Raw genomic sequence first — 12,937 nt, 5'->3', positions numbered from 1 at the left:
AGTCCGCATACAGTGGCTGGCTCTCCCTGGTACTCACTCGACAGGTTATACTTGGTGTTGAGTTGCCTCTTGGCATAGTAAAGGACAGCAGGAACTTTCCAGCTCATGTCAAACTGCACCGCCTCACACTGCGAGAGACAAAACCATCAAATAAAAAAGCACCAGAGGGTGTTCAGCCAATCAGATTGCTCGAGTGACTGACTATGCACTACAGTTCTTGTAGGTGCATGCAGGGGGGAGGGGGGGAGAAGGGGGTAGAGCAGCTGAACCAATCCATTGTGGGCTGTGGGGAAAACTTTCCTCATGGCACTTCTGATTATTATGCGAATAAAGCCACATTTATTATTTTATAAAAGCCCTACAAATGTAAAATTCACCAATGTCCCATGTGGAAGAGTTGCCGCCTGAACTACTGTGCAGGGAAACCCTATACAAGGTGACCCTCCTGCCAGCTCCCACTTTCTCCCCTTCTCTTTGTCCCACTACCCCAAAGAACAGAGGCCATTTAAGGAAAGTCAGCTAGCGTTTTGGCTTTAGAATAACTGCAGCAATTAATTTGTGGGATAAAGGAGAGAAGACTAGCCAAGACGACAGACTTGCTTGGACAACTTGCTCTTACTGTGAAGAAGAAAGAGAGGGTAGCTGTCTTCAGGAGTGTGAATTTCTTACCTTATCCACAGGCTCAATGAGAAAGTCGTTGAACAGGTACCACTGTGAGTGAGTGACTCCCTGGGTAAGCAGGGGAGAGAAAATCCAGAATTAATTAGCTGTCACTGGTTCCCAGATCTGTCCTGGTAAAACCACAGCCAGTCAGCTTTTTCAGGATATCCACAGAGAAGATATGAGATAAATTTGAATTTCCCTGTACGTACCCAGATCAATCCAACTCCTGGGTTTTGCATCTCTGCCAGCAGGTAGAGACAAAGTTTTCACTGACACTGTTATATAACCCAGAGTGCCATCTGCAGTCCCCTCAGTATTTCTCAGTCTCCAGCAGATGGTAGATGGTGCAAAACCTGTAGTTCTGGTGTTAGGGGAAAAAAAGAGGGGAGGAGGGGGGAGAAGGAGATAGCCTTCCTTCCAGGGGGTTGCCAGGTCCTGGTGGGAACATCCCACTTAGTCTGAGGGGGACGAGGTGGGGGTTGGTGACCCTTTAGTATACTCGGTCCCTGTTTCCTTGGAGTGCAGATCTGGTGGTCCAGTTCCCTCCCCTTCAAGAAGCTGCTGAAGCAGCTTGAGGCTCTTTGAAGCAGCTTGGAAACAGCTTGGGTCCCACTGCTAGCTCTGCATTACAGCCTAAAGCAGGGTAGTTTGATTTTGTTATTTGTTGGATATAAAGTTGTATTTAAAAAAAAAAAAAAAGAAAGAAAGAAAGAAAAAAAGACATAGGTTCGGGGTTTCCTAATTGCGGCGGCTGTTACTTTTAGGCACAGTTCTTTTTCAGTGGCAGACCGAGAGGTGCTGTGGGCGACTGTTTTGGCGGGGATTCCCTGCAGCAGCTGACACATGCAGTATGACTCACTGCTTGGTCCGCCGTGCTTGAGGGTCTTCTTGATCGCGGTTTAACCGGGTGGCGCTGTGTGCGGGCTGCATGTTGGGTAGCAAAGTGACTTCGGGTGGGTCTGCCGCCACTGCAAATCCAAAATGGGGCTCGGAGTTCGCATCAGGATTTGCAGCATGCCAAGGCCTCCCTCCTTGTTGGTGCGGGAATGGCGGCCATTTTGGAATTTCAGGAGCCTTTTTCGGCGCCAGCGAAGGGAGATTCCTCCACAAGGTTGTCTCCAATGTTTTCAGGCTCTGGGGAGGGGCATGGGGGCTCTGACATGGAGGATTTCCCTGTTGGCCCTATTTCTGAGCCTGCTTGGCCTTTTTCCACAGATTTTATTCTGATGCATGAGGCTTATTTAAGCTAAGCAGCTCTCTAGGGAGGCACACTCTCGTTTCCGGGTACGGCCTTCAGAACATCCATGGCACAAGCCTGGACAGATGAAGAGGAAGCATCCCTCCTCCGTCAAGCAGATACTGGGGCTTGCTGCTGCAAGATCCGAAGGAAGTCCCTGTGACTGAGGGGGATGACCCCAAGGTGGTCCATCTTTTTCGTAGAGAGGAACTGTGGCCTTTATTTCCTCAGGTCCTGCAGGAGCTCGGAATCAAGGTCACTCAAGAGGACTCTGATTTGGAAGGAGTGGATACTGTCCTGATGGCTTGAGGGGTCCAGCGAAGGCCTTCCCATATCACAAGTCTATGAATAAGTTGGTGGATCAACTTTGGTGGTGGATACTCCTGAGGCCAGCTTGAGAGTTGTGAGGGCTATGGCAAAGCTTTATCCATTGCCCGAGCAGACGGAGCTTCTGGCGCTTCCCAATGTTGATGCTTCCATATCGGCAGTCACTAAGATGACAACTAATCTGGTAGCAGGGTCTGCTGATTTAAGGGATATCCAAGATCGGAAGTTGGAGGTTCACCTCAAAAGGATTTTTTAGGTTTTGTCCTTGAGCTTAAGAGCAGCGATCTGTAGAAGTTTTTGTTTTCTTTTTAATTTGTACTTTATTACATTTCTTAATGCATTTTACAAATGAAAAAGAAAATAAGAAAACAATTGAGTTACATTACAATATTTTTGGCAAACTTACAATTGTAAGATAAAAGAAATAATCAAATGTAACATCAATATTTAAGTCCACATTATTGGGAAGCCAAAATTTACTAGAAAAATTTAAGGCAAAAGTCACAAAATATGACATAAGGAGATATATTTACTTTTAACCAGTAACATTATCCAATATAGGAGCTGCTACCGCCCTATCCACCTTTTATCAGCAAGAAATGTTTCCAGGTGTACAGGATCAAGGAAAACAAATTTGTTCTTTTGAAATGTGATCAAGCACTTGCAGGGGAATTTGAGAAAAAAAGTGGTCCCAAAGGTTAGCACTCTTTGTCTCAATAATAAGAACTGCTTCCTTCTTAATTGCGTGTTCCTGGAAACATCTGGAAACACCTGAACTAGTTGACCGCAGAAATAAAAGCCATTATTTTTTAAATATTTTTGCAGGACTAGATTTTTTTTCCTGTTCAAGGCTCTTTCTGGATGTCATCAACTGAGGACTCCAAAAAAGATGATAAATTAGGGCTCTCAGCTGATAAGACATCCATACCCCCCTCAAGTGCGACCACAGCTCTCTTACAGTCAGAGATATAATACATTTTAGGAATAAGCAAATCATTAGGAATACTCAGTATTTTTTTCACATATTTCTTAAACAATTCCTGTGCTGACAGTAATCTCGTAACAGGGAAATTCAAAAGGCGTAACTTCTTACTTCTCATGCTATTTTCTAATCCTTCTAATTGCTTATAAATGACAGTGTCCTTTATAAAGGTAGTCCTGTTGCCTGCAGAGAGGTAACTTGCATAGCCGAGGATGCACTTGATATCTAGCTGATCTATTCGTTTTCCTTGGTCTTCCAGTATTTTCTTAGTTTCAGAGGCAAAATTAGTGGATTGGGACATGGATTGAGATAATCTTCTCTCCATTTTCATAACAGCTCTCCATACATCAACCAAGGTGATATTTTCAGGCTCAGTCACTTCAAAATCTATTTCTAGAGGTATATTACTTGCACACATTACTATGTTACTTCCACCAACTACATTGCCGACTAAAGCCTGATCAGTTGATTTATTTCCTCCGTCACTAGCTGTTATTAGCTCCAAAAATTAGGAGTTGTTACTATAGCAATAACCCCATTACTTCCAGAGGCCAAATTGGATACCTGGTTCTGGGCAGGACTAACAGAAGCCCCCAACGAAAATGAAATATCTGGGATAACCTCTCTCGAGGTTTGACTCACCCTTCGTACGAGATGAGAGTCCATCGGGCCCTTCACCTCCTTTACCACAGGTGTGGATGCAGTGATCTTCATTTTCCTTTTTTTCCCATCAATCACGATGAAAAACTTTCCAACAAAATCTTCCCCAGGGGCACGCCCTACTACCCATAACTAATCAAGCTTGATATTTCACTTGGTTGCAGCTCCATCACTGCTCTCTACATTAATGGTGGGGGTGGAAGGGAAATAGAACCAAAGAGCTAAGAGAAACAGATAAGTATGAGAAAAAAATGTGAAGCTTGCTGGGCAGACTGGATGGGCCGTTTGGTCTTCTTCTGCCGTCATTTCTATGTTTCTATGTTTCTATGGTGCGCGCCGCTGCACTCAGTTTTAAATAGGCACAGCAATCAATCCCAGACGATGTCGGGAGGGGCGGGAGTCAGCTCACATGCTCCACCGGGTTCAGTCCCTCTCGCCCTTGTACTTTTCAGCACTGTTTCTCCAGGGGAAGGCTTCCACTGACCTGTGTTGCGCTCAGTTTTAAACAGGTGCAGCAATCGATCCCAGATGACGTCGGGAGGGGCGGGAGTCAGCTCACACACTCCACCGGGTTCAGTCCCTCTCTCCCTTGCACTTTTCAGCACTGTTTCTCCAGGGGAAGGCTTCCCGATCTGTAGAAGTTTTATGCAGAGGGCATGCCTGCGCTGGGTCCAGCAATTACAGGAGATGCAGCCTGAGTCAGGCCAGGATGTACAAAAGGCTGAGCACTTGGAGGTGACTGGCGTACCGAGCTGATGCGTTGTACGTCCTGGTCAGAACATCTTCTAGGATTATGATGTCTATGGTGTTAGCCAGGAGGTTATTGTGGTTGCATAACTGATTGGCAGATGTGTGATCCAAGTCTCAGCTAGGGTCTATTCCTTTCAAGGAAAAGCTCTTGTTTGGTGAGGATTTGGAACAGATAATGAAGGACCTGGGAGAGTCCAAGGTGCACAGGTTGGCGGAAGACAAGCCTAAGGGCGAAAGATTCTTTCGGGCTCGGTTCCATTTTAGAATAATAGACAATTTTGACCGGCAACAGATTCTTCGGGGCTTCAGAGGCAAGCTGTTCCCAGGGGTCAGTCCTGGAGTCGGTCCTTTTGAGGAAATTGGAGACCTTCCTGGGACAACGCAGGGGGAACCACAACTGGTGCAAAATCCTCACAGTGAGGTGAGGATGGATCACTCCTCTATTCCAGCCATAGGATGGTGCCTGGCGTTGTTTTACAAGGAGTGGACCAAAATTACCATAAATGAAATGGTTCTCAATGTAGTAAGAGATGGCTACTCTTTAGAATTTGCTTGTCTGGTTCAAGATCTCTTTCTAGTTTCCCCTACAGTACCCCCAGCAAGCAGCTAGCAATTCAGGAAACTCTAGACCGCTTGAACTAGGTGCCATATTCCCAGTTCCTCGTAAGGAGAGAGGCACAGAAAGGAATTCCATTTATTTCATCATGCCCAAGGAGGAGATGACGTTTTGCCCAATTTTTGATTTAAAGAGGGTGAATGTGGCTCTGAAAATTCCTCAATTTCGGATGGAGACCCTATGTTCAGTCATTGTGGCGGTACACAAAGAGGAGTTCCTGGCTTCTCTAGATTTGACAGAGGCATATCTGCACATAGCCATCTGGTCAGAACACTAGCAGTTTCTGCGCTTTATGGTGCTACAGCAGCATTTTCAGTTTCAGACTCTCCCATTCAGTCTGGCTACGGCACCATGCACTTTCACTAAAGTTATGGTGGTGGTGGAAGCAGACTTGCGATGGGAAGGGGTGCTGGTACACCTCTATCTAGACGACTGACTCATTCGAGCAAAGACGGAGGACCTTTGTCATCAATCGGTGCAGAAAGTTATGTTGTGCTTGGAGTCTTTTGGCTGGACGGTGAATCAGGCAAACAACCACTTTATTCCCACTCAGACCTTAGAATATTTGAGGGCTTGGTTCAATATGCGGAGTGGCAAAGTGTTTCTCATGGAAGAGAGGATTCTGAAGCTGCAAGGGCAGATTCATCAGTTGTTGAGACTGTCGGTGCCCGGGGTCTGGGACTATTTGCAGGTCCTGGGCTCTAGGACTTCGACCTTGGAGTTGGTGCCTTGGGCATTCATGCATGTGTGACCTTTTCAGAGGACTCTTCTCTCCAGGTGGGACCCTCTGTTGGAGGAATTTCATCTTCCACTTCCGCTCGAGGGGATTGGCAGGGACAGCCTATTATGGTGGCTCCTTTAGTCCAATCTGGAGCGTGGTGAGGAACTGGAGGTTCTGGATTGGGTGATTCTTACTACTGATGCCAGCCTGTCAGGTTGGGAGCGGTGTGTCAAAGTCAGTCAACGCAGGGCTGATGGTCTAAGGAGAAGGCTTCTTGGTCTATCAATCAGTTAGAGACCAGAGCGGTGTGTTTCGCTTTACTTGCCTTTCTGCAGTTGTTGAGAGGTCGGTCAATAAGGGTTCTGTCGGACAATGTGATGACGGTGGCCTATATCAACGGGCAGGGAGAAACCAAGATTCGCTCAGGAGTTAATTGTATGGGAAGAGTAACAATTGGAAAGGATAGCAGCGTCACACATCGCAGGAGTTGACAATGTGCAGGCATATTTTCTCAGTCACAGAGTGTTGGACCCTGAAGAGTGGGAGCTATCAGAGACTGCGATGCAGCTCATTCACGAAAAGTGGGGTTGCTCTCATTGTGGATATAATGGCGACTTGTCAGAATGCCAAGCATTCTGGTTTTTCAGTCATCAAAGACAGTATGGGGCAGAGGGCATCAATGCTTTTATTCTCCCATGGCCCAGCAATGCTCTTTACGTCTTTCATCCATAGCCCCTAGTAGGAAGGTGTTGCGATGGCCAGAGAAACATCCGGGCAACATGATTTTGATGATGCCAGAGTGGCCACGAAATCTTTGGTTCACGGATCTCGTCAACATGACAGTGGACGGGCCATCGAGGTTCGGTCAACTGGTGAATCTTCTTCATCAGGACCCAATATTTTCAGATCAGGTGGCTCACTTTTGTCTAGCAGCCTGGCTTTTGAGAGGCGGTGTCTGAGGTGGAAAGGATATCCCAAAGCGGTAACTGCCATTTTGTTACAGGCTAGGTGAAAGTCCACATCTATATCAGATGTACGAGTCTGGAAGGTTTTCGAGGCCTGGTGTATTGCTAATGGGGTACAGACTTTCCAAGCTACAGTATCGTATATCTTATCCTTTCTTCACGAGGGTTTGGTCAAGGGTCTTGCTTTCAACTCTCTTACGGTTCAGGTGGTGGTTCTCAGTTGTCTACGAGGCAAGGTAGAGGGTTATCCTCTGTCAACACATCCGGATGTTATTTGTTTTCTCCAAGGGGCAAAGAAATTACATCCTCTATTAAGGAGAGTTTGCCTGTCCTGGAACTTTAATTCATGCACAGAGGTTTGTGTGAGGTTCCATTCGAGCCACTTCGGAGGGCAACTCTTAAGGACTTGACCCTTAAGATAGTTTTCTTGGTGGCTAGGAGGATATCAGAGCTTCAGGCTGTGTCTTGGCGGGATCCTTTTTTTTTTTTTTTTTTTTTAAGAGTTAGAGTCAGGAATGTTATTGCATATGGTGCCTTCTTTTCTGATGAAGGTGCTGTTGGCATTTCATGTCAGACGGTGGAGCTCCCAGCTTTTCCAGAGTTGGACTCCTCTGTACCTCATACAAGGTAGCTTAGGCTTGGATGTGCAGCGAGCCTTATTGAGGTATCTGAAGGTGACGAATGATTGTCAAGCTTCTATGGCTACTATTGTGTGTTGGCTTAAGGAGGTTCGACTTATTTAGCCAAGGTCGACCAGTACCTGAAAGATTGAGGGCCCACTCGATGTGGTCTCAGGCAGCCTTGTGGGCTGAAGCTCAGCAGGTTTCTCCACAGGAGATTTGCAGGGCAGCAACATGGAAGTCACTGCACACTTGCACCAGGCACTATTGTTTGGACATCAGGACTCAGACTTCCACGGTCTTTGGTGAGTGTTCTGTGAGCGGGACTCTCCAGGTCCCTCCCTAGTTAGGGAGCTTAGGTACATCCCAGGAGTCTGAACTGATCTGGGTACATACAGGGAAAAAAAATGGGTTCTTACCTGCTAATTTTCATTCCTGAAGTACCACAGATCAGTCCAGAACCCACCCATCGGGGGGGGGGAAGAGTCATCCGCTCATCCTGTTATTTGGCATGTACGGCAGAGTTGTCAGTTGGGGTTCACGCTGTTCATTTTGCTTTAATCTACTAAAAAGGTCACCATCCTCTGGTTCCTGGAGGGAGCTTATAAATGAATTGATTAGGAATAGATTTTCTGGCTTGGATACAGGTCAATACTGAGGGACTGCAGGTGGCACTCGGGGTTATATAGCAGGGTCATTGAAAACTTTGTCTTCTGCTGACAAGGATGCAAAACCCAGGAGTCTGGACAGATCTGTGGTACTACAGGAATGAAAAGTAGCAGGTAAGAACCAATTTTCCTATACTGGGCCTCCAGTGTATGCAAATTTCTCTCATGCATATTCATTGTGGATAGTGGTTTGTACATAAATTTTAATTACAATCTATCATTATAAAGCTAAGCTGTTCACATGTAACAAGTGCTCTCCATAGACAGTAGGATAAATCAGCCACACAAGTGGGTGATGCCATCCAATGGTGCAGAGACAGAAAAATACTCTCAGAACTCAGAAAGACCAAGGTGGTCTTTTTGTGCATGCGGAGACCTTCCCACCCAGATTTCCTCAATCTTAAAAGCAAGCTAAACTACAGCTCTAAGGGGAAGTGGGAAGGATTATTTGCTGAGTTTTTCGAGAGAAAGTATCAAATATCTGGGCTGGATTCCCAGAGTTATCACCTGTAATACCTCCTGAGGAAAATTAGATTTAGATCCATTGAACCTTACAAATTACAGGCCTTTATCATTATTACAATTTTTGACTAAAGTTATTGAAGGTGCAGTTCGAGGCAGTCCAACATTTTTTGGATAGAAACGAAATGCTTGATCTATACTAAGTTGGTTTTCAACCCGCTCATAATACAGAAGTCCTTCTGATGTCAAGTCTAGATATTTTTAGGTGGGAGTTTAAGAGAAGCATAAATTACATCCTGGTGCTTCTAGACATTGGCAGCTTTCAACACAATAAGGAGAAATTAGTTCTTTTTTTTATCATTTTAACAATTAACAGCAAGATAATTCTCACTTTTTGAAAACATCCCCATTAATAACGCTAGGTCAGAGGATCATTAATTGTACATGACAGCCTTCTTTAAGTCACGTTAATGCCTAAGGCTGGACCCTCCAGCAGGTTCAAAATAAAGGTGACTTTGGTCTTATCTGAAGGAAATAGTGAGGCTTGGAGTGAAAAATGCATACAGCACTGATTTATGAAACCCCCAACACTGCAGAGGAGCTCCACTGAAATGAGGTGGAGGTGGAAGACGTAAAACGGCAGATGGCGGTGTGGTGGCAGGTGGGGTCCCAGATGGAGCTAGTGCCAAGGTGTCCATGCGGGCAGCTAGACGTTCCAGAACTCCTGTTACCTGATCGAGTACTCCTTGTTGTTGTTGAATTCGGGAGGCTAATCCGGGAATCGCTTGTAAGGCGGTCAGATCTACAGGATCCATGGCCTCGGCTAACTGTTACGGATCAGACAGTGGAACCAGGTAGAACCTGACTCAGAGGGCTTAGTCAAGTTGAGGTAACACTCTGGATCGGGGCAGGTGGCAGACAGCAGTCCGAAAGACAGTCCGGGTCGGGGCAGATAGCAGACCAAGGTTCCAAGGCAAACTATTCCAAAAGGCAGGTAGCAAGGCAAGTCCAATAAGCAATCCAGGTCTGGGCAGGCAGCAGACAGAGGTTCCAAGGGCGATCCGGGTCAAGACATACAGCAGACAGAATTCAGGCAGGAATCCAGCAAGCTCCAGCACAAGCAAGCCTGTAGCTGAGACAATGTTGTGCTGGAGAGTCCCTTTAAATACCAGTTTTTCCCGCGCTACTGTGGGAACTTCCAGTCGGCCTGCTGATGAAAAAGGGGGTGGAGTCAACCCGCGAGTTGTGCGGTGCTGCACTGAGCTGGGCGAAGCTGTTGGGCTGCAGACCGTGGAAGCCTGCCGGAGTCCTGCTGAACGGTAACACACACTGTGCAAGACACAATTCAGACCTTGCCACTATACAGGTGCAAGCCACTATCTGTAGGGCCATACTGGCAGCCTCAAAGGCTTGCTTCAACACTGATTATCTTCCTGTCTTGCATTTCCTTCAGAGCTGCACCTTCTTCCACCAGAATAGTAGTCTTCTTCATCACAGAACAAGCAAGTGCACCTACCTTCAGGAACAGCAGCCCATCTCTCTTGAGGACCAATGGATATAGCTTGGCTAGCGAACGACTCCCCCTACTTATAATTAGCCTCTAGAAACATCTGTTGATCTCTGTCTCCAACTGCTGGTGGGTGGGCATAACTCATTCATCTGGGCTGGTATGAGTGAATGAAGTGGAAACCATGATCTACTGTTAACCTGACTAAGAAATATAGGTTATAACATAAAAAGTATTAAAATGGTTTTCTTCATATCTAACACATTAGTCAGTGCAGCTAAACAATGGAACTGGAACATCTGCCTGACATCCAGGCATGACTGCACTATTGTCCACTTGTTTAAACATACAATGGCTTGCAAAAGTATTTGATCCCCTAAAAAGTCAGCAGATTTGTGTGGATTACAAATGACACTTACACAGATTGTTTCAGACAGTACTTTTATTGCAAATCAGTATGCTCTTAAAAGTAAATTAAGTCACAATCCATTATTTCTCTGCATTGTTTGTACAATAAAAATTAAAAACTAGGTTAGACCAAGGTCTATTGAGCCCAGCATCCTGTTTCCGACAATGGCCAGTCCAGGTCACAAGTACTTGGCAGATCTCCAATAGTTGATCTGTTCCTTGTATCTCACTCCCAGGGATAAGTGCTGGCTTTCCCAAGTCTACCTGGCTATCAACTCAAGTGGGATTCAAAATCGCCTGGCTGTTATCTTCATGGAATGCCCTTATTTACCCATTCCACCCCACTCATAATTTTAAAATCTCAATCATATCCTTTCTCAGTCATCTCTTTTCTAAGCTAAAGAGCCCTAATCTATTTAGCCTTTCTCCATAAAGGAGCTTTTCCATCCCCTTTATCATTTTTGTGCCCTTCTCTGTAACGTTTCTATGTCTGCTATGTCTTTTTTGAGATGGGAGTGACCAGACCTGCACACAGTACTCACAGTGCAGTCAAACGATGGATCTATACATAGGCATTATGATATTATAATACTTTCTGCATAGGGATCTATAACAAACGGTTTTCCTAATCAGAGGTGTACTGATGTTTTAGGGCCTGGTGTAATATTTGTAGTGATCCGTTTTCATAGGTAGGATTGTTGCTGTTTGAATGCTAGCAGTTAATACTGTTTTGGTATGGAGGTTTTACAAGCCTTCGCCGACCCACCAGACAAGCACTAGTTGTCCTCACGCTTACCCGTCACGGTGTTTATTCTTACAAATGGACTCTGACTCTTCCAGATTAAAGCACCATTAAGCTTTAACCCGCACGCACTATGTTATCACTTTGTTATCACTTTGTTTATTTATTTCCTGCCTTGTCTTCCTTCCAGCTTCCTGCAAGCTTCCAAGTTCCCTTACCCTGTTGATTGTAACTTTGACTCATTCCTACCTATTGTTTACCTTTCGTTCTCTTGAATTGTGACCCCAGTTATATTCTTGTTTATTGTAAACCGATCTGATATGGTTATTTACTATGAAGGTCGGTATATAAAACTGTTAAATAAATAAATAAATTGTAATGGTAATTCTGTTTATTCATGGCTTTTTAAGGGCCAAGCCCATACCTAACATGCATTACAATATGTCTAATATCATATGGGCTCCAAGTGGTTTTTTTTTTTTGCTTTTTTGCAGGATTTTCTCATTGGCATCACAGTAGTGCATATAGATCTTAGGTATAAGTATCACAACATGCATTATTATAATACTGCTTTGAATGTCTTTTTTCATTTAAAATCTGTGATAAATGCATAATTTTTGTCTATGGGAAGGGTGGAGTGGGAGGTGCAAGGTTGTAAGGTTCATCTAGGATGCCTAAGACACATGCACCATACTTTGAGTACATGACACACAGAGCCCCACCATTCACTCATCTCCCACTTCCTCACAGTAAAGAAGCTGGTGAAGTGGAAGAGACAGGATAGTTCCCAAGAGTGCCATACCTCTGGGAATTCTTATCCCTGCCTCCACTCTCCCCCACCATTTCAAATCACTGAAAGGGACAGATTCCAAGGAACTACAACTCAGCAAAACTCCAAGGGTAGTCTCCCTTCCCTCCATGCCATCTCTTGGCCCTCTCGGTTATTTGGCCTGCATTGTGCCTTTGGAGGGGGAACACCATCTCATCCCTTGCCTCAGGCAACATATTGCCTTCAGCCGCCACTGCTCAGAAAGACTTCTGGTTCTTTCTGGGCTAGGAAAGGGTTGCGTTCGTGCCTGCTCTTCACCCTCGCTCCACCCGTGTGGCGACTCCCTCCGGGTCTGAGGGACAGCTGCTGCCGCGTCTCTCTGGAATCCCCGGGTGGCCTGACGCTGCGGATCCGTCATGTTCCTGATGATGTAAGGGCACGCGCGCCCTAGAGTTTGTACCGGCAAGGGCGCGAACCTCGGGGGCGTCCTCCCATGGTGACGTCATCTGCTTCCAACTTAAAAGGACTTTGCTTGCAACTACTAATCGCGTTAGCAAGGACTCGAATCATTCTCTTCCTGGTTACGATTTGCCCAAGCTACTCTACCTTCTTGTACTTACCAATCTCTTCTTAATTTCAGATTGCTAAGATGGGATCTGGTACTCGCTCCTCGAGGGCCTATGTCCCTGAATGCTCAGAAGACTCCTTACTGCCTGGAAGCAATCGCAGACGTGAATACTGTGAGTTCTATTAAAGACAGGAACCGGCACTCACTCCACGAGGGCCTATGTTCCTAATCTCTGAAGACTCTCTTCTGTCTAAGACTTTATCGCAGGTACG

General features: G+C 45.6%; 1 protein-coding gene across 10 annotated transcripts in view; it reads right to left on the bottom strand.

The window, feature by feature from the left end:
• The window catches only part of PAN2 (poly(A) specific ribonuclease subunit PAN2), a 136,449-nt gene that overhangs the window by 5,542 nt on the left and 117,970 nt on the right, over positions 1-12,937 (bottom strand). For all 10 annotated transcript variants that reach the window (XM_029594778.1, XM_029594782.1, XM_029594785.1 and 7 more), the window contains 2 exons: positions 670-729; positions 38-128 (listed from right to left, as the gene is read on the bottom strand). In XM_029594778.1, the coding sequence (XP_029450638.1) occupies positions 38-128; positions 670-729 (151 nt within the window). The remainder of the gene's footprint in view (positions 1-37; positions 129-669; positions 730-12,937) is intronic.

Source organism: Rhinatrema bivittatum, chromosome 3 (genome assembly GCF_901001135.1).
Source record: "Rhinatrema bivittatum chromosome 3, aRhiBiv1.1, whole genome shotgun sequence".
Taxonomy (NCBI): Eukaryota; Metazoa; Chordata; class Amphibia; order Gymnophiona; family Rhinatrematidae; genus Rhinatrema; species Rhinatrema bivittatum.
The sequence above is the reverse complement of the archived record's forward strand: the minus strand, read 5'-3'. Positions and strand labels throughout refer to the sequence as shown.